Raw genomic sequence first — 22,607 nt, 5'->3', positions numbered from 1 at the left:
ACTGTGCTCTTTGCCTGAAATATCCTTTCTCTGCATGTCCACCTATATAACCCCTAGTTATCTTCCGAGGACTTCCCTGATAACCCCAACTCCTAGGAGAACTAAAGTGCTCCTCCACAATGTTCTAGTATTGCTCTAAATATACCTCGATTTGTCTACTTTACTGAATCACTGGTTCATACATCTGCATCCTCTGGTAGAAGGTGAGCTCCAGGTAAGCAAGAGCTTTGTCTTAATTCATCTTTTATCTTCAGTTTGGGACACAGCAGGAATGAAGGAATGTTTAGCAATAGATTAATCAACAAAGGTACATATAAATATAAATAAATACAAACTTACTGTCTTGATTTTGAGCCCCCTTTAAAGATTAAGCTCAACTCCAATCTTACCTCCTCCAAGAAGCCTTCTTCAACTGCTTTAGACCACACTGCAGTGGCATATTGAAAAGGGAGGCATTGCTTACAGTCAGTAGGACACAGTTCAGCATTTAAATGCTCTTTATTTCACCAGTGTTAATTCTGCCCACCCAAAGAGATGACATGGGTAACTAAACTGTAGACCAGTTCTTACAGTTTTCTTGTACTCCCTACATACTTAGCTACATATACTCCACAATACTTGGGTCAATACTTATTCAGAGTAGGTTCTGATATACATTTTAGATCAGGGATTGGCAAACTCTTCCTGTAAAAGGACAGATAATAAATTAGGTTTGGGTAATAAGGTCCCTGTTGCAACTACTCAACTCCGCTGCTGTAGTGCAAAAGTAGTCACAGGCAACATATAAACAAATGAGCATGGCTATGTTCCAATAAAACTTTATTTATGGACAATGAAATCAGAATATACCATTTTCATGTGCCATGCCATATAATTTTTGGTTTTTTTCTAATCATTTAAAAAAGAAACAACCATTCTTAGCCGGGCCATATTTGGCCCACAGGTCAGAGTGTGCCAAACCCTGCTTTAGACAGACACATTAGTCTATACTGGAAGACAATTCTGAGGTCAAATTCCCAAGTAAAACATTAACACACATATCACAATACCTGCGTTCAGCACGCTCCTTCTTCTTTAAGGCAACATCCAAATCCTGCAATTGTTCCTCTAATTTTTCACACAGTAGTTTCTGAAAAAATAAAACAGATGAGTGTCATTTTACACACCTTTCCACAATCATTTATCTCTTGCCTATTAGCTACAGATACCATGCTATTGAGAGCTGATAAGGGGCCACGTAGTGAACACTGAAATGTTCCTTATATTTAATTAAATAAAGACATGCTGCTTCAGTTCATCCATTGAACTGAAGATGAGCAGGGTATCTTTAAAGTAACACACATGTTAAAGAAACTTATAGCTTTGCTGAGAAACATGTTCAATGCCTATCTTGCTAGCAGTAATCAATGTTTAAAATAGCATTTGGTTCACTGTATATACATGACAGTGATTAAAAAATTTTTTTAAATCCTAGGACATTTTTAAGGAAGAAGGTTTATGTACAATAAAATACAATGGTGCCAATCACTATTTTTTTAAAAAGAGAATGGAAAAAAATTTACAAAACCATGCCACATGGTTACTGGGTCAAAACAGAGCTGAAGAATGTAATTGCTAAAGTGATGCTAAGCCAAAAAAATTCCACTTTACTAAGAAATGCAATAAAGGCCATCTTTTTTTTTTTATGGCTGCACTGTGCGGCTTGCGGCATCTTAGTTCCCCAACCAGGGATCGAACCCATGCTCCCTGCAGTGGAAGTGCGGAGTCCTAACCACTGGACTGCCAGGGAAGTCCCAACACCATCATTTTTAAAGTAAAATGAGACTGGGCTTGTGAGAGAAAAGACCTCTTGGATGCAAAAAAAATATCCTGCTCTTCAGTTTTAAAAGAAATCCACCTGAATCGAGATACGAGAGAAACAGAATCCATGTTTCTATTCATAGTAATATTATAATGGTGCATAATTCATAATACCATCTATAAAACTGACAAAAAGAAGGTAGGCAGAAATGAAAAAGAGAATGAAACAAAGGGATAAACAAAAGGAAGAAACTTATTTCTTCCCTTGTATATTATCTTAATTTGGGGGGTTTTTGTGCGTTTAACGAATGTGAGAAAAAATAAACCAGAGATTATAATTTTACAAAACCCAGAGGTCTTCTAAGAATTGGTTTGGAAAAAAAATAAAGGGAAGACCTAAAAGATACTAATAAAAGGTAGTTGTTTTTTTGGGGTTTTTTTGCGGTACGTGGGCCTCTCACTGTCGTGGCCTCTTCCGTTGCGGAGCACAGGCTCCGGATGCACAGGCTCAGCGGCCATGGCTCACGGGCCCAGCCGCTCTGCGGCATGTGGGATCTTCCCAGACTGGGGCACGAACCCGTGTCCCCTGCATCGGCAGGCAGACTCTCAACCACTGTGCCACCAGGGAAGCCCTAAAAGGTAGTTTTTATCAATAGTCTCTAATTTCACAGAAATTTAAACAAGAGATGAACAATATCTACAAATTGAAGATTAAAATGTTTAGTGGCTGTCAAGAAGTATTATTAATTTAAACATAAAATCAAAGACTGGAAAAATAAAACTGTGCTGGGTCATCATACATGTTGGCAAGGGGGACAGAACCATTCTCCATCTGGGATGATCATGAGAGGAGGGCGAAGGCAGGCAGTGTGGTATCCACTGTCACAAGAGTCGCACAGGAGAATCTAAAATAAACCACAGATTAATTGTCAACCTAACTATGACTAATATTCAATGACTCAAGTTAAAATAAGGACATTCTATATTTCTTAGCATAAAACTAAGTAATACACTATACTATACTCTTTATCTGCATATAGCATAATAATAAAAAAGCTCTGATAATTAGGATCCTAACACGTCTTTTTTTTGGGGGGGGCCTCACTGCACAGCTTGTGGGATGTTAGTTCCCTGACCAGGGAATGAACCTGAGCCCTTGGCAGTGAGAGTGCGGAGTCCTAACCACTGGACCGCCAGGAAACTCCCCTCTAAGATATAATTTTTTTTTAAAATTTAGAACCAAAAAAACCAAAATGTTAAGCTAATAAATTAAGTGAAAAATAACAAGTCTTTTCTGAACTAGAGTTAAAATCCTTTTTTTGTACGCCATGAGGAATATAACACATTCTTTATAATAGAGTTTTATAGCTGAAGTACCATAAACTTCCCTACCACACACAGGATTTTTAAAATACTAATAATTTCCACTGTAAATAGCATTTCAATTACGTATCTGTAAGAAACATTCATGGCTCCTTTTATCATGTAAATTCAAACATGAGAGGAATGGAACTACACTAAGGACAATTATGTTCAAATAAAAAAGCTACGAATAATTAATCTTAAGCTGATTATTTTTTGCTATTTGAGTTTCAGATGACCAGTTCTCTAAAACTTAAAATGGTACACACTCATGAACTTAAAAAAATCATTTATTTTAAAATAATTTTAGATTTATGGAAGAGTTGCCAAGATAGGACACTAACGTTAATATCTTACATAACCATGGTACATTTACCAAAACTTAAGAAATTAACATCAGTATAAAACTATTAACTAAACAACAGACATTATTCGGACTTCACCAGTTTTTCCACTATTGTCCTTTTTTTGATTCTAGGATCCAACCCAGGATATTACACTGCATTTCATCATCTCTTCTTAATTTCCTCTGATCTGTAACAGTTTCTTGGTCTTTCTTTGCTTTCCATGACTTTGACAGTTTTGCAGAGTACTACTCAGATATTATGCAGACTGCCCTCAGTTTGGGTTTGTCTGATGTCTTCTCATGATTAGACTGAAGTTATGGGTTTTTGAGAATACCATAGAGGTGAAATGCCCTGCTCACTACATCATATCTGGGGGTACATGATAGTGTAACAATTTGATAACTTACTGTTCAAATTGTACAATATGACTTATTACTGGTGATATTAACTTTGATCACTTGGTTATAGTAGTGTCTGTTGTTTTTCATCACTGTAAAGTTACTTTTCACTTTCTATACTCTATTCTCATTAAAAGTGATAACTCCAGCCCATACGCACGGGGAAGGGAATTAAGCTCCACTTTCTGAAGAGAGGAGTATCAAAGAATTTGTAGAGATAAGTTAAAATCACCACAGTAATTAATAAATATTTGGGGGGAAGATATGTTGAAGTTATGCTATACCCTGGTTTTCCTTACAGCTTCACCCACTAGTTTTAGGACTCATCAGTGGATCTTGCTCCAATAATTATTACTGGGAATTCCCTGCTGGTCCAGTGGTTAGGACTCTGCGCTTCCACTGCCTGGGACGTGGGTTCGATCCCTGGTCTGGGAACTAAGATCCCACAAGCAAAACAAAACAAAACAATTATTACTGTGGTGTTCTAATGGTGATTTTGTTTTCCTCATGCCCTCAACATTTGCTATTTGGAATTCTTCTGTAAAAAAAAAACAAGTCCCTCCCCCATTACCCCATTTTTTTGTTTATTCAATTATTTATTTTTATCAGAATGAACTAATGAATATTATTTTATTCCTTGGGTTATAATCTAAAACAATTATTTAATTTATTGTTCAAATTGTTCTAGTCATTGATATACTAGGAGTTTTCAGGTTGGCCCCTGTGTCCTTAGGACTCATTTGCATGCTTTTATTTTTTTTTAAAGAACTTCCTTACTTTCTGGTAATACAGGATACTCTAGGCACATCTTATATTTTCCTTGCCCAAGCCTTAGAATCAGCCATTTTCCCCAGAAACACTGGTTCCTTTATCGGAGAATGGTATTTAGAAATCGAGATCTGGGTGCTGAGTGCTCACTGCTCCTGGGTATCCCTGATTCTAAGTTCTCACAGAGGACAGAGCTAGGAAATACAAGTATGTATAGTACCCCATGTATATACATATATCTATATTAAAATAAGTATGAGTTCATACTAATAACTCACCATCTAATCCAGCACCACAGGGTTCATTCTAGCCTTCAGCCTTATTTGTAACTCCTTTAACAGTGAGAAAGCTGGCTCCCATTATCTACACTTTATTTATTTGTATATAGTTTTATTTGTATATAGTTATATATAGTTTCTGAATTGCTAACATGTACCATGGGGAGGGTTTAGAGTGGGGGACGGAATGTGCACACATTTTAAAAGTGGAAAACTCCCTTCTCCATTTGCTACCAATAGCCAGAATTCAATTTAAGTTATATTAACATTATACTTCAGTTATGTGATTGATTGCTTACATAGGCATATGTGGACTAACCTGGGCACTGATTCTATTTATCACATCATTTCTATGTTAAAACATAATCTAAATTTCAAATAACAAAGTTAAAAATAAACTTTTAGAATTCAGTTTATTTCTAAAATGATGATTGTCTCTATTCTTCAAGAAAGGTAAAAACCCATTAAAATAAATACTACTACGTGAGATTTCCAAGCTTCAGGCAATGATCCACTTATTTTCACTAAAACATCTGAAAAACCCGATCGAGTTCTATACTCATCTATGAATTTATTGCTTTTCTGCTGTAAGCTCAAAGAGAACAAGGACCACATCTAATTCACCATCATTTCCCTACCACTTAACACACAACAGCTGCCTAATATTTTTATTTGAGGATTATCCTTAAATATCTAGCATAAGAAATCCACCATATTTGGGATCTTCAGTTTCCAATGTCTTTCTCTTTGGCACAATAACCAGCAATGGGATTTTCAGAGCAGTTATTAAGATAACCAAATAAAAATCCTATGTGTGTTCCAAGAAGGGTACAACTTTCTCCATCTCCTGGATGTCATTTCTGCTCACCTCATTTTACTTTTCATTTCTTCACACCCCTTTGTCATTGACGTCTATTGCTGCCCCAGTCAAAATGCATTCTCTCAGTGTAAAAAAATATTAGGAAATGGTAGGGAAAGAACACAAATATTGATTTTTACTTGATTTAGGGGCAGAAAAGACCACTATCTCAATCTTCTCTTTGCCTTTCTCCACACGAAAGTCTACCTAACTTTTATAGTTTGATGATCATAAAAATGCTTAGAAGGGTCTTCTCAGTGTACTTTTGACAACTGTTCTTCTCAGAGCTAAAGTTATTCTCTGGGTCTAAGTTACATCTTTTACTTGAACCCTCTGCAACTACTGGGATTTGATGAACTTTACTGATTTGGTTTCCAGATACGATTTTCACATGTAGGAAGAAAACAGCTTTACCCCAGCACACAACAGATTATCAGGAACTGTGCTTGGCAACTTTACATAACTTATTTCTGCTCCCATACAACTCAACCTATGTGGAAGTTTCTTTCTTTATGTCTCTTTCTGCTTAATAGGTGGACCTTGCTTTTAAAGTCAAATCTATACAAAAGAACAGAACGGTTGCATAGAATTGAGCTAACAAGAGTGTTTCCTCAATAGGTTCTTTAGAAAGCACTTATGAACTGCAAAAATACATATATAGGTTAGGAATGGTTTTCCTGATTTAGGCAATCTTTGAAGAACTTACTTCCTAAATAAGAAAGTCCCATGTAAATCTGTCACTATTTTTCTGAATATATCTAGTCTATAATTATCCTCTTAAAATTTTTTTTACAACTGTCCACTTTCTAAAGTTTAAAGCCCTACTAGGTTACTACTTGACTTACATGTTTTTACAGAAAGGCAACAGGCCCTTCAGGTCTTACTTATTTAAAGCTGCCACTTCAGAAATATCATTATAAAGTAACTTAAAGGAAAAGAAGAAAACTTTAAAGGAAAAAAACAGAATAGAAATATTTGAATAAACTAATTGATCTGTGAGAAGAGATTAGAAGTGCATGCTTAAGTAGAGGAAATATCAATATAAAGCCAGGTAAGAATGAAAGCAAGATCCTAATCCTCCCTAGAGTTGGGTTATTATCTGAGAAACAGAAATAAAGGCTATTTTGCACACATAAAACTGAAATCATGATCAAACCCAGAAGTTAGGCTGCTTCACACCACAGCATGCCAATAATTTGAATACTGTCCATTTAGATCAGGTACATACTAGTTCAGGATGGTTTGGAAGGCCACATTTTTTGCATGGTTCATCGTCATCTGCTAGGATGGCGTCTTCACTTTCCTTTTCTTCCTCCTCTTCCGAAGCTGCAGATGATTTTTCACTGTCAGACCCTTCACTTTCATCATTGCTGGAGTATTTCCACCTGCCACGTGTTCGAGAACCAGTCCATCGAACTTTGCCTTTGGGTTTTACCTTGTATAAAGTAAAACATTAGGATAATCTGATGTAATAAGAATGTTAAAAAAAAACACTTCTGATTACATGTGCATTGTAGAATATTTAGTGAATACACAAAGAAGAAAAGAAAAATTATTGTGGCTTCATCCACAGATATACCTACTATTAAAGTTTGGTATATATTTCCATTAATTTTTTCTACTTTTTGGAAGGGAGAATTATAATGAACATTCTGTCGTATAACTATTTTCCCTAGTTATAAAATAGTCTCCTAACATCATGTGTGTGTGTATATATATGTATAAGCCATCACATAGCTATATTTATCTAATCCACTACTAGACAGACATTTAGGTAGTTTTCCATTTTTCACTTTCATAAACAGTGTATCCTTGCAAATACAAACTTTTACACACACTTCTGTGGTTAGGATAAATTCCTCGAAGAGGATTCTGGGTCAAAGATCATGCACTTTTCAAAGGCTCTATAATAGAGCGATGACTATATTGTTACATAAAAAATTTAATTCCCGTATTAGTGATGAATTTAAAAAATTTAATGGGTCAAAAATGCATATAAAAATCCTGACAAACTTAAAAAATATTATTCAGAGAATAACTTTATAATGTTGGGAACTGCTTTTTATTGGCTGGCTTCACAATATTTTAAGTCATATTTCTGTTCACTCCTACAGTGTAAGTCCCCACCAAAGACCAAAATAATTCTAACAACAGAAGGGGAAATTTTTTTAAGTAAAAATTTAAAAATTTAGTATTTCAGGGGACAAAGGATCACTTGCAATTAAGAACAATCTGACCACTTAAATATATCAAAAACAGGGGCTTCCCTAGTGGCGCAGTGGTTGAGAGTCCGCCTGCCGATGCAGGGGACATGGGTTCGTGCCCCGGTCCGGGAAGATCCCACATGCCGCGGAGCAGCTGGTCCCGTGAGCCATGGCTGCTGAGCCTGCGCGTCCGGAGCCTGTGCTCCACAACGGGAGAGGCCACAACAGTGACAGGCCCGCGTACCGCAAAAAAAAAAACAAAAAACAAAAAACAAAAACAAAAATATATATATATATCAAAAACAAAAGTAGCACTTTTAATTACAACAAACTCCCAAAGGCTAGCCAAAGACTTGTACTAGATTTTGCTTAAAATAAGAGGGTCATAGAAAAAAAAAATTCTGGCTCTATGAATAATGATTAAAATGGGGACACAGAGGCACTCTCAAACACTGGCAATGAGAAGGTACATTAACTGGGCCTTTTTTGGAGGGCAATTTAGAGAAAGCCATCAGAACTTAAAACACATATGCCCCTTGACCCAGCAATTCCAATTCTAGGGGTCTATTCTAAAGAAATACTCACTCATGTCCAAAAGGATCTTCAATGCAGCACTGCCTGTAATAGTGAAAAATTGGAAACGACCTAAATGTCAATCAAGCAGGGAGTGGTTAAATAAAATGAGGTACACCCACACTATGGAATACTACGTGGCTGCCAATAACCAAAAAGTAGACTATATCTACTGATATGTAGAGTTCAGACACACACTGTTAAGTGAAAAGCTCATAGAAAAATAATTTGATTCGATCTATTTTTTAAAAGAATGGGAAGTATTTACGAACATGGACATGAATATACGGAAAAAGGACTGCAAAGAGATGAAGCCCAAACTGTTAATAGTGTTTCTAAGGAATTTTCATTTTTCAATCATACAGGTTAGGTATTACTTGGATAGTTTACAATACAGAGAATATATTTCTATATTGCCTATAATAGAGAAAAAGTTTAAAAGATGACAAGATTATACAGTCTGAAATTTAATGTCTGGAGATAACTACTAAGAAAAAACATCTCAGATATAGGAAGAGAGGCTTTTTTGTGGTGGTTGTTCTTTTAGTTATCTTTGAATGAGCTAATTTAGCCAAAAGCAAACAGCTACAAACACTCAGAGCCAAGTATTTCTAAGAAAAATTAAAACTCAGAGTAGAAGAAATTTTACCTTGGTTACTTTAGAATTTGTATCCTTCTCTGTTTTTTTCAAATTTTCTTTTTTCTCAGTTTTTTGCAAAGCTGCTGACTCTTCTTCCACTTCATCTTCTCCTTCCCCTCTTTTTTTATCAGCTTTCTGATCTCTGATTTCAGCTACTTTTGCTGTGGGTCTAGATATTCTTGGAGACCTCCTTAAAGTACGACCCACATTTGTTTTCTCTTCTTCCTTTTCTGTCTTCTCTTGCTTGGTTTCTGGCTCTAGAATTTTGGGAGGAGAATCTGGCTTCTTCTTCCGACTGGATATCCTAATTGTTAATTTGATACCCTCTTTCTGCCTTTCAGAGGTTATTTCTGTGTTCTCTGAGGCAGTGGTTTCTTCTTCAGGAATCAACTTATATTTAAATTTGCTTTTTTGCATAGAACTCTTTGTCTCAGAAGGATCACCTGTGCCAGAGGTCTGGGCATTGTCCAGATCATCCACTTCTACCTTTGTGGATTCAGCATCCACTTTTAAAATTTCTGCGTCTATTTTCTCCAAAGACTGACCTTCAGTGGAACTGCTATTCTGACACTCTACCACTTCTTTTTCTGAGGCTAGTTTCTCACAGTGGACAGTCACGTTAGACGATGGAGAAGTTTCAGCTGTCTCGGGAAACCCTGCGTTTACTGATTCTACAGTACTCTTTGGAACCTCCTCTGGTATCGGACTCAATCTTTGTGTGTCTTTATCAAGAAAAGTCTTTTTGGACTTCTCTAACTTTTCAAGACATTCTAAGACTGGTGGGCGCTTATCCTTCTTACTTTTGGGAGACCTCTCTTCAATTCTCATGCTACAAGATTCAGCGGTACATAAAGCAGTTTTTAAAGAGAGATTCTTTGCTATTTCAGAAGTCTCAAGAGGAGTTTCCATTTCTGGAGGACCAGTTTCCTCTATGTGCCCTTTGTGGCTCTGTGTCTCTAAGGCTGATATTGAACTATCTGCATCTTTCCCTAAAGTGACCACTTCTTTCTCAAGATCACCTATTTTCATACTCGTTATGACAGAATTTAAAGACTCTGCTCCATTTCCCTCCATGATGACACTTCTGTCTTTAGAGGGGCTACAGCTATCTTCCTTTGTATCATAAAACTTCATCTCCATCTGTTCTGTCTTAAAATTTGGAGTTACCCTTTCATCACTAACTTCTCCATTTACCAGCTGTTTCCCTTCATGACCAAAAGTAGTGATTGTACAGATCCTTTTACAAGTCTCTTCCTCTTGTTTTATTTCATCTTTCAAAAACTCTTTTGTTGGAGTAACTGATTTACACAAAGGTCCTTTGATTGGACTGTCAAAATCATCACTCAGTTTAATTTCTCGTTTTTTTAGTGGTATCTTGGCCTGCTGGTCATTTTTAAGTTTCTCGGTTTCTTCAGTAGACTTCTCAGTGATTTCTTGAGAAGATTTAACATTGCCAGCAAAATCTAGCCTCTCAGGCTCTGGCTTCTCTATGCTACCTTTGATATCTCTAGGATCTGCTCTACATTCCTTCACTTCGACTTTTACGGGTTTGACATTTTCCTTGAAGGAATCACTTTCTTCTTTGATAATCTTTTTTTCTTCACTTTCTGGCAAAGGTTTTTCTAGCTTCACTATGACAGGCAGTTTTACAAGTTCCTTTTCATCTTCTTTTTCTATTTTCACAGTAGTCTCTTCTAGAGCATTGGGTGTAGAACAGTTTTCTGAATCTACTCGCTGCTCTTCACTTTTCATCTTTTCACTTTCCTTCCGTTGCTCTAAAAATCAGAAAACATTCACATGAATCTAAGCATTCAAGATTATAAAATATATAAGGCAAAACATAAAATATATTTCCATTCGAAGTTTCTCTCTTAAAAGAGGTGGCTTCTGTCACTGGACATCTGACAATAAAAAATAAAATCACACAGTAAAGAAAATTACCAAACTCTGAAGTACAACTTTTAGATATTAAAAAAACTATTATTTAGAAAAACTCAGGTTTCTGCTTTATACTTTTAGCTTCAATGTTCTCAATGAAATGTAAATATTTATGCATCTCAAATAATTTATTCAAGCTCCAGTGATGGCTCAAAAATATGAAACTAAGAATATATCATAAAACATTTCCAAAAGACCATATTTGTTTTAAAACCTGACAACTGTTCTTCTTTGCAAGTCACTGAGCACTTCATTTAACTTCATTTAACTGAGGTAACATGAGCAAGGCAGTGGGAAAATGTTTTATGTTTTATCAGGTTATAAAAGTAACAATTCTGTACAGAAAACAAAAAACAGAGAAACAAAAAACATGCCCATAATCCAAATACTCAGAGGCAATCACTATTAATATTTTATTTTAGGTTACTTCCTTCTAGTCTTATATATTTTTGAGAACACTGGGATCATGCTGCCCCATTTTTCTCACTGAAACATTAGCATTTTCTTATGATATTAAATGCCTTACAGAAATTAGACTTAATTATGTAACATCCCTCAATATGGTTATATTACAGTTTACTTTATCAAATGCCATTACTGAACATTCCAGAAGTTAGTATTTTATAAGGAAACTGTGTTTATCTGTCAACTCCTCTTTTTACCTTATCGGCTATATATTTCCAACTTTCATGGAGTATCTAATAGTGCAAATTTAAATATAACAAAAGTATGGGGCTTCCCTGGTGACGCAGTGGTTAAGAATCTGCCTGCCAATTCAGGGGACACAGGTTCGAGCCCTGGTCCGGGAAGATCCTACATGCCGTGGAGCAACTAAGCCCGTGCACCACAACTACTGAGCCTGCGCTCTAGAGCCCGCGTGCCACAACTACTGAAGCCAGCGCGCCTAGAGCCTGAGCTCCACAACAAGAGAAGCCACTGCAATGAGAAGCCCATACACTGCAACGAAGAGTAGCTCCCGCGCACCACAACTAAAAGAAAGCCCGCGCTCAGCAACGAGGACCCAACGCAGCCAATAATAAAATAAATAAATTTATTAAAAATAAATAAATAAATATAACAAGAGTCATATTTAGTAAATATCATAAATCTTTGAATGGAATTACAGAGAATGCATATACGCTTTAAACTTGTGCTCAGGGAATCTGAGCAGTGTTTTCAGAATTCTTTAACTACTAATTTTACCTAAATTTTCCTCACCCTATCCTTGCAACTGAAAAACCTCACTTCTTAATGAAGTTTTACGAAGATAGGAATTAAAAACTTTTTTATGAACAGATTCTTGCCAAGTTGATACACCAGAGTTTCAACGTTTTCGTGGGAATAAAATGTAACAGACAGAAGTGAGATGAAGTAGGACATATTCTTTAAACTGAGAATTCAACATTTCTTTTAAAAAGTTAAGTACTTTTATTACAAACCACCATTTCTTTTATGTTCAATCATACTGCAAATAAAAAATTCAAGAACCACTGATAACTACTGAGAACCTGATATTAGAGTATTGTGCCTCCCTCTTTAACTGTCATATACTTATTTAACATATGCATGTCACTAAGAAAATTAAAGACATGGCAGAAATTACATAGTTTGAATGTCTTCCCTTTCCCATTGATTAAGTAGGTTTAGTAAATTCCTATTCATTGAAATTGGTTAATGTATCAGGAAGTCTAATTAAATAAATATCTTGGTTAACAATTAAAATACAGATTACCATCTTTATAAATAACTTTAGCCTAATACAAAGAGTATACTAAACACAATTTCATAGTTTTTCTATATATTTTGGTTCAAAAAGCAACTCAGGGGCTTCCCTGGTGGTACAGTGGTTGAGAGTCCGCCTGCCGATGCAGGGGACACGGGTTCGTGCCCCGGTCCGGGAAGATCCCACATGCCGCAGAGCAGCTAGGCCCGTGAGCCATGGCCGCTGAGCCTGCGCATCCGGAGTCCGTGCTCCGCAACGGGAGAGGCCCGCATACCGCCAAAAAAAAAAGCAACCCAGGATTCTCACTGTGACTCCCACCCAAGCTAAAATGACACTTTGCTTTTCGGGTGGTGAATGAATAAGTCCTTTAAACTGATTTTGATTTGCGTAACAACGTGGCAAAATAAAATGAAGAGTAACATTAGTTTCAAGACTCCTAGGTTCAGTAATCCTAATTCAGCTAGTGGTGTATCTTTAGATATGTCACAAACTCTCTGATCCTCATTTCTTCATGTATAAATAAAGCAGCTGGACTAAGTGACCTCAACAATTATTCTTCACTGGCTTATATTTCTCTTAACCCCAAAATATTCAATATTTTTTTTTGGCTTAGCTCTTATAAGAGAAAAACATAACAACAATTCTATCTCTAGCTCCTGTAGATCACATGGATGTATCCCTAAAACCGAAGACACAAAAACCATGACATGAAATGAAATTTTAAGCACAATCATAATTGGTAAAAAGGTCATTCAGTTATACAAGCATTTCTAACAAGTTCTGTCAAAAGGAAACTAACTGTAAAGGAAGATGCAAATAAGTTTAAGAGACATGAAATTTGAAGTAACAAGATTCAAGGAAAAATTCACCTCTAAAATCACAATGCAACAGCAACATTGCTTGACAAACTTAAGGTGATTCGAGACAAGTGTTACTTACTGTGGGTTTTTAAAGCACATTTACTCAACAATTATCTATTAATCACCTATTATGGGCTTTCCCACCCATCCCAATCACTATGTAATGAAACACTGAATGTCTATGTAAGTTAACACTGAAGGACATTGCTAGTTACCTATCCAGTATCAATCTCTTCTTTCTTACTACTACAACTCTAATTTTGTTCAAGAAAGTACTTGCCTCTTCAGATACCTTATAGCTAAGGGTCATGTGAACCAATTCTGGCCAATGAGATGCATGAGGAAATCTGGGTGAGACTTACAAAGTTCAGTTGACCTATGCCTTCTGCCCCTTCCCCTGCTTTTTTTTTTTTTTTTTTTTTGTGGTACACGGGCCTCTCACTGTTGTGGCCTCTCCCGTTGCGGAGCACAGGCTCTGGACGTGCAGGCTCAGCGGCCATGGCTCATGGGCCTAGCCTCCACGGCATGTGGGATCTTCCCAGACCGGGGCACGAACCCGTGTCCCCTGCATCGGCAGGTGGACTCTCAACCACTGCGCCACCAGGGAAGCCCTCCCCTGCCTTTTGTCCAGAGCCTGCACACAATACCTGGAGAGGGAACAATCAAAGCCACATGCTAAGGATGGCAGATTAGGAAGGGTACTTGACGGCTTCATGGAGCTGCTGAACCAGACCTGACCTGCTTACCACATGACTTTTTATTACAAGAAAAAAATTTAAATCACACTTGTCAGAATGGCCATCATCAAAAAGAACACAAACAAATGCTGGTGAGGATGTGAAGAAAAGGGAACCCTCATACACTGCTGGTGGGAAAGTAAACTGGTGCAACCACTGTGGAAAACAGGATGGAGGTTTCTCAAAAAACTAAAAGTAGAAATACCATATGACTCAGCAGTTCCACTCCTGGGTATATATATCTAAAAGAAACAACAACACTAATCTGAAAAGGTACATGCACCCAATGTTCACAGCAGCATTATTTACAATTGCCAAGGTATGGAAGTAACGTAAGTGTCCATGAACAGGTGAATGGATAAAGAAGATGTGGTAGATATATGCAATGGAATACTACTCAGCCATAAAAAAGGATGAAAGTTTGCCATTTCCAGCAACACAGATGGACTTGGAGGGCATTATGCTAAGTGAAATAAGTCAGACAGAGAAAGACAAATACTGTATGATATCACATATATGTGGAATCTAAAAAATACAACATATAGCATTATTGATATATATCAATAAATTAAAAAATCTTTTATTTTATGTTGGAATATAGTTGATTTACAATGTTGTGTTAGATTCAGTGTACAGCAAAGTGATTCAGTAATACATACACATATATCTATTCTTTTCCAGATTTTTTTCCCATTTAGGTTATTTTAGAATATTGAGATCCGTGTGCTATATAGTAGATCCCTATTGATTATCTATTTTATATATAGTAGAGTGTATATGTTAATCCCAAACTCCTAATTTATTCCCCTCCCCCACCTTTCCCCTCTGGTAACCAGAAGTTTGTTTGTGAGTCTGTTTCTGTTTTTTAAATAAGTTCATTTGTATCACTTTTTTTTTTTTGTGTGTGTGTGTTACGCGGGCCTCTCACTGTTGTGGCCTCTCCCATTGTGGAGCACAGTCTCCGGACGCGCAGGTTCAGTGACCATGGCTCACGGGCCCAGCTGCTCCGTGGCATGTGGAATCTTCCCGGACCGGGGCATGAACCCGTGTCCCCTGCATCGGCAGGTGGACTCTCAACCACTGCGCCACCAGGGAAGCCCTCACTTTTTTTTAGATTCCACGTATCAGTGATATCATATGATATTTGATCTTTCACTGTCCAACTTACTTCACTTAGTATGATAATCTTTAGGTCCATCCATGTTGCTGCAAATGGCATTATTTCATTCTTTTTGTGGCTGAGTAATATTCCATTATATATATATATATTTATATATCACATCACATCTTCTTTATCCATTCATCTGTTGACGGACATTTAGGTTGCTTCCATGTCCTGGCTATTGTAAATAATGCTGCTATGAACATTGGGGGGCATGTATCTTTTTGAATTACGGTTTTCTCCTAATTTATGCCCAGGAGTGGGACTGCTGGATCATATGGTAGCCCTATTTTTACTTTTTTAAAGGAAACTCCATACTGTTCTCCCTAGTGGTTGTACCAATTCACATTCCCACCAACAGTGCAGAAGGGCTCCCTTTTCTCCACAGCCTCTCCAGTATTCACTGTTTGTAGACTTTTTGATGATGGCCATTCTGACTGTGTGCGGTGATACCTCATTGTAGTTTTGATTTGTGTTTCTCTAATACTTAGCGGTGTTAAGCATCTTTTCATGTGCTTTTTGGCCATCTGTATGTCTTCTTTAGAGAAATGTCCCTTTAGATCTTCTGCCCATTTTCTGATTAGGTTGTTTGTTGTTTTTTTTTGATATTGAGCTGCATGAGCTACTTGTATATTTGGAGATTAATCCCTTGTCGGCTGCATCATTTGCAAATATTTTCTCCCATTCTGTGGGTTGTCTTTCCGTATTGTTTATGGTTTCCTTTGCTGTGCAAAATCTTTTAAGTTTAATTAGGTCCCATTTGTTTATTTTTGGTTTTGTTTTGGCCACACCCACGGCATATGGGACCTTAATTCCCCGACCAGGGATCGAATCCATGCCCCCTGCAGTGGAAGCAGAGTCTTAAGCACTGGACTGCCAGGGAAGTCCCTGTTTTTATTTTTGTTACTCTAGGAGGTGGATCCAAAAATATACTGCTGGATTTATGTCAAAGAGTGCTCTGCCTATGTTTTCCTCCAACAGTTATATAGTTTCTGGTCTTACACTTAGGTCTTCAATCCATTTTGAGTTTATTTTTGTGTATGGTGTTAGAGAATGTTCTAACTTCATTCTTTTACATGTAGCTGTCCAGCTTTCCCAGCACCACTTGTTGAAGAGACTGTCTTTCTCCATGGTATATTCTTGCCTTCCTTGTGGTAGATTAATTGGCCATAGGTGTGTGGGCTTATTTCTGGGCTTTCTATCCTGTTCCATTGATCTGTATTTCTGTTTTTGTGCCAGCACTATACTGTTTTGCTGACTGCAGCTTTATAGTATAGTCTGAAGTCAGGGAGCCTGATTCCTCCAGCTCCATTTTTCTTTCTCAAGATTGCTTTGGCTATTCGGGTCTTTTGTGTTTCCATACAAATTTTAAAACTTTTTTGTTCTAGTTCTGTTAAAAATGCCATTGGTAATTTGATAGAGATTACACTGAATCTGTAGATTGCCTTGGGTAGTACAGTCATTTTGAGAATATTGATTCTTTCAATCCAGGAATATGGCATATCTTTCCATCTGTTTTGCATCATCTTCGATTTCTTTCATCAGTGTCTTACCATTTTCAGAGTACAGGTCTTTTGCCTCCTTAGGTAGGTTTATTCCTATGTATTTTATTCTTTTTGATGTGATGGTAAACGGGATTGTTTCCTTAAATTCTCTTTCTGATCTTTCATTGTTAGTGTACAGAAATGCAACAGTTTTATGTGTATTCATTAATGAGCTCTAGTAGTTTTCTGGGCTCAAAATATTGAAATCATCATTTGATATTACCAACATGCATTTAATGGACAAATAATAGGAGCTGCCTTCACTAAAACATCAGTACTATCATTTTATTGCATGTTAAAGGGATACGAACTGGTGCCAATCCTTTTGTAACTTATTTAAAAATTGATGACATCAACATGGTTGATATCTGCCAAAAAGGTATCAAGAAGTTGTTTATAATTAAGTATAACAAAATAAAGCCACAGGGCACTTCCCTGGTACTCCAGTGGTTAAGACTCCACGTTCCCAATGCAGGGGGCCTGGGTTCAGTCCCTGGTCAGGGAATTGGATCCCACATGCCACAACTAACGATCCCACATGCCACAACAAAGATCCCACGTGCCTCAACTAAAAGATCCTGCATGCCACAACTAAAAAAAAAAGATCCCACATGCTGCAATGAAGACCCCACGTGCCACAACTAAGACCCAGTGCAGCCAAATAAATAAATAAATAAAAATTTAAAAAGTAAAGTTACCCACAGAAAACAAATGAACCACTTAATAAATTATTAGAAGGCAAACAGGAAATAGAACCCTGTCAGCACCCGAAAAGCCACACACAAGCCTTTTCCCAATAGTAATTCCCTCTTTAACAAGTATAACTATTACCTTGACTTTTATATTAATCACTTCCTTATTTTGCTTTATAGTTTAGTTTTACCTTTTATTTTCTTTTTTAGGTCTCTTTAACCTACTATTGTTCCTCCATCCTTTATTTTTTTTGCAATTTATTTGAGTCACCAAATCAAGTAATTTGATGGTGACTCAATTCTATAATTTCTGGATTTTGCTGACTGCATTCCCATATTCCTCTGTCCTTTTTTCCCCTGTAAATCATCACTTTAATCTATAGTCTGCATCAGATTCAGGTTCAATTTCTGTGGCAAAACTACTTCAGTGGTGGTATGTTCTTTATCAAGAGGCATTAATGTGTGATCATCTCTTTTTGTGATGTTAAGAGATGTTAATGCTGAGCATCTAAAACCTTTTCTTATTAGGGATTACAAAATGATATTCCCATTCTGTCAATCTTCCATCTGTGATCATAAACCCTATAAAAATAAACTTTACTAATTTATTATTTTGTTATACAGTGGTACAGTTAATACTGAAAAGTCAGGATTAAAGTTAAATTCTTTTTATTTATTTAACAATTTTCAAAATAATAATTTGGTCTCCACTGGCATCCTCCAAAGGTAACCAGTTTTTCTATTAGTATTATGATGAAGTCATGGATTTAAGACATATTCAATGTGTTTTAATCCACTACAGTTATTATCCTTGTGATGCTTAAATTGTCCCATCTTAGACAATGGAAACCTTTTTAAGTTGGCTCTTGAGTCTTTCTGAAATGACTTTGATACAGTCCACACTACTTGGAATGACAGGATGTTTCTTGGCTCATTATGCCCCAGAACTGGAATCAGCCACTTTTCCAAGACGCCTTGGTTTACTTTAATGGGAAACTGTATTTCAAGACCACGATCTGGGTGCTAAAGGATGCTCACGGCTACTGGGTTGGCCATTGTTTTTAAGTCTTTTCAGTGGACAGAGCTAGAAAATAATAAAATTAACCCATGAGTTCATAATGATAGTTGTTTTCCTTAACTTTTCTGTCTTACATCTTATTTCTTTTTCCCACACTGAGAATCTTGGTTTTCAAGGACACCACAGATGATATAATTAGAATATCAGTTACTTTTTCCTCATATTATGCACGTTTTCAGAATAACAATGACACCACCATCACCAAAGTGATTTAATGAAAGGTTCACAAGTTTTTGCATGTACTCTTCCCATTCTTTCTCCATTTGTTTTGTCTTACTATAGCTCCACTGTGAAAACACACAGCCATTAAAGACTACATGTTCTCTATATCTGTCATTTAGATTTAGTTACATGTAACTACCAAGTTAATGCTCACCCAACATTCTTTTTTAAATCTTTATTTTGAAATAATTTTAGACATATAGATGTGTTACAAAAATAGTTCAAGTACATCATCACCCTGTTTCCCCTAAGTTAACAACTTACATACTCACAGCACAATTATCAAAACCAGGAAATTAACATTAGTAAAATACTATTAAACATAAATGGATTTTATTTAAATTTTGCCTTTTCCCCCAACCCCTCACCAGATCCTTTCTGTTTGAGGATCCATGTCTCATTTTGTTCTTGTGTTTCCTTAGTCTCCTCCAATCTGTGACCATTCCTCATTCTTTCCTTGTCTTTTCTGACCTTGACAGTTATTTTGGAGAATACCTCTCAATTTGGTCTTGTTTGATGTTTTCTCAAGATTAGATTGATATACATTTTTGATGAAAATTTCACAAAAGAAATGTTGTGCATTATATCAGAGGCTACATGATGATGTACATACCTTGACCATTCAGTTACGGTGGTGTTGGCTGCTCATTCCACTGGAAAGTTAACCACTGGAAAGTAAATGTCTTGGAGAGATACTTTGAGATTATGCTAATATCCTGTTTCTCCACAAATTTGCACCCACTAATTTTAGTGTCTGTTAGAGATCTTGCCTGCAACAATTACTACTGCAGTATTTCCCTAATGGTAAATTTGTATTATTCTCATTCCTTCTACACTGCAGGGAAATGTAGTCCCTGCAGTGCAAAAGGAATTAATTGACATTCACCTGCAGGGAAGACCTGTCCCTTCACCTCCATTTATTTATTTATTCAATTAGGTACTTATATAAGTAGGAACTTATAGATATTTCTTTTATTCTAAGATTTAAAATCTATCATCATATAAATTTGTTGCTAAAACGGTTCTGCTCTCACCACTGAGAGCTCCTTCCAGTTGGCACCGTGTACTACTGAGATGCCTAAATTATTTTTTGAATATGTCCTTAATTTCTGTCATTCTAAGATATTCTAGGCTTATCCTGTATTTTCCCTGCCCATCTCCTGAATCAATCTTGTCTTTAAGGGGCACTAGTTCCTTTTAATGGAAAACAATATTTTGAAATAAAAATCTAGAAGCTAACGGTGCTTATTGCTACTGGGGTATCATTGTTCTTAGATTCCTCTCATGAACAGAGGTAAGAAATACATGTATGTATATTAAACCGTACAAATGAATACATTTATATTTATTTCTATATCACCCACCACTGAGGTTTTGTTAGTCCTTTTGGCTATCTGAAGCTCATTCACTAGAAGATCCCTATAAAAAGACTCATGGGAAATTGGGTCTTCGATAGCACTTTACCTGCAGCCTCTATGTAAAAGTCAGTTTGGCTAGACATAAAATCTCTGGTTCACATTTTTCCCCCTTAAATATGTTATGGCATTTTCTTCTGGCATAAGTCATTGCTTTCAAATATAGTGATGGCAGTCTTATATTCTTTCCCCTATAAGTTACCTGGTCTTTTTGTCAGGATTGCCAAAGTACTTTCTTCAAAGCCCAATAATTTTACTAGAATATGTCTTGATGTTGGTTGTTCTGGGTTGATTTTCCAAGGTACACAGTGTCTTTTAAATATGTAGTCTCATATCCTTTTTTAATTTCAAGAAGTTTTGTTAAGCATAGTCTTTAGCATTTTTGCCTGTTCCCTTGCTTTGGTTTTCTATTTTATGAGCCTCTGTTGGATTTTCATTACGTATCTTCAAATCCTTATCTCTTTCTCTCGAATCTTTATCTCTTTATTCATTTGTTTTTGTTTTTAACTTTTTAAAAAAACACACACCTTTCCATCTGCTATTTATTAAGGGCACTAATTCTTGTGTTTGTTGACTGAGATGTTATTCATAGATTTTTGAAAAATCATAACTCTACCACCTATTAAGTTTTCATATGTTTAGTAAGAATGTCTTTTGGGTAAGCTTTCATTCTCTGCAGTGATGTTATTCTACTTCTTATTCTCTTTTGTTATTATAATTCTGTGGGGTTTGACCTGGATCTTTTTTAGTTGCTCATTTTTATGGCAAGTAGACAGTTTTTCTAATTTCACAGCTATAGAGCTCTGCATGTTTTATATTAAAAATTAAAGTGATTTATTCTATGAGGTCACCGACCTCTAGCCTTCTCTCATACTTTTATTTGCACCTTCTTTTTTGCTTGTTTCCATTGTCCTTATTGTACTTAATTTAGATCCTATTCCCAGCAGATTGCACAAAGCTCTGTGTGGAGTTTAGTCCTGGAAGGGAGCTTTGGCTGGAGAAGTTTGAGAAGTCATAAGGCCTAGAGTACCTGAGTCCCTTTAAGATCTTAATTTCACATACTGTTTATAATTTTTTATTTTTGCCATCAATATGTTCCTTTTATAGGGGAATCTGTAGAGAGTCAAAAACCATGCCACTGACATTTTCCAAAAATTATGAACGATAACTTAAATTATCACCTTCTGATTCTAGGCACAACAAAGTCAATCAGAAAAGAAAACTTCAACAGTTTCTCTAATCATGAAACGTTTCTTTTTCTTTTCTTCTTCTTCCCTTCTCTCCCTTCCTTCCTTCATAGAGTGGAATGAAGAGCTAGTATAATACTAAAAACTAAATAATGATGGTATTCAATTACAAAAATTGTATGAATATCCTGAACATAGATGCCCTGTATACAAAACTATTCTTTAAAATTCTATCAGGCGGGGCTTCGCTGGTGGCGCAGTGGTTGAGAATCTGCCTGCTAATGCAGGGGACACAGGTTTGAGCCCTGGTCTGGGAGGATCCCACATGCCGTGGAGCAACTGGGCCCGTGAGCCACAACTACTGAGCCTGCGCTCTAGAGCCTGTGCTCTAGAGCCTGTGCTCCGCAACAAGAGAGGCCGCGATAGTGAGAGGCCTGCTCACCGTGATGAAGGGTGGCCCCTGCTTGCCACAACTAGAGAAAGCCCTCGCACAGAAACAAAGACCCAACACAGCAAAAATAAATAAATTAATTAATAAACTCCTACCCCCAACATCTTGAAAAAAAAAAAAGTGTTGTGAATATCATAAACAAATTTATTAAAAAAATAAAATTCTATCAGGCATTTTCAAATAGATAGAATTTTAAAGAATGGTTTTGTATATATAGGGCATCTACATGCAGGATATTCACATAATTTTTGTAACTGAAGGTCATCATTAAGTTTTCAGTACTGTACTAGTAAACTTTGTTTTACTAGTTTGGTTTACAGTAATTTATCCTGTAGCTATTCTCTCCACTCTGTCAATATTACTTCAGGA

General features: G+C 36.5%; 1 protein-coding gene across 1 annotated transcript in view; it reads right to left on the bottom strand.

Annotated features, from left to right (window-relative positions):
- The window catches only part of RSF1 (remodeling and spacing factor 1), a 163,189-nt gene that overhangs the window by 20,444 nt on the left and 120,138 nt on the right, over positions 1 to 22,607 (bottom strand). The window contains exons 6-9 of the mRNA XM_029207839.1: positions 9,239 to 11,004; positions 7,041 to 7,247; positions 2,601 to 2,705; positions 1,050 to 1,129 (exon numbers count right to left, since the gene is read on the bottom strand). Coding sequence (XP_029063672.1) covers positions 1,050 to 1,129; positions 2,601 to 2,705; positions 7,041 to 7,247; positions 9,239 to 11,004 — 2,158 coding nt within the window. The remainder of the gene's footprint in view (positions 1 to 1,049; positions 1,130 to 2,600; positions 2,706 to 7,040; positions 7,248 to 9,238; positions 11,005 to 22,607) is intronic.

Source organism: Monodon monoceros, unplaced genomic scaffold (assembly GCF_005190385.1).
Source record: "Monodon monoceros isolate NGI ecotype Baffin Bay Population unplaced genomic scaffold, NGI_Narwhal_1 Super_Scaffold_7, whole genome shotgun sequence".
NCBI classification, from domain to species: domain Eukaryota; kingdom Metazoa; phylum Chordata; class Mammalia; order Artiodactyla; family Monodontidae; genus Monodon; species Monodon monoceros.
This window is presented reverse-complemented; position numbering and strand designations above follow the sequence as displayed.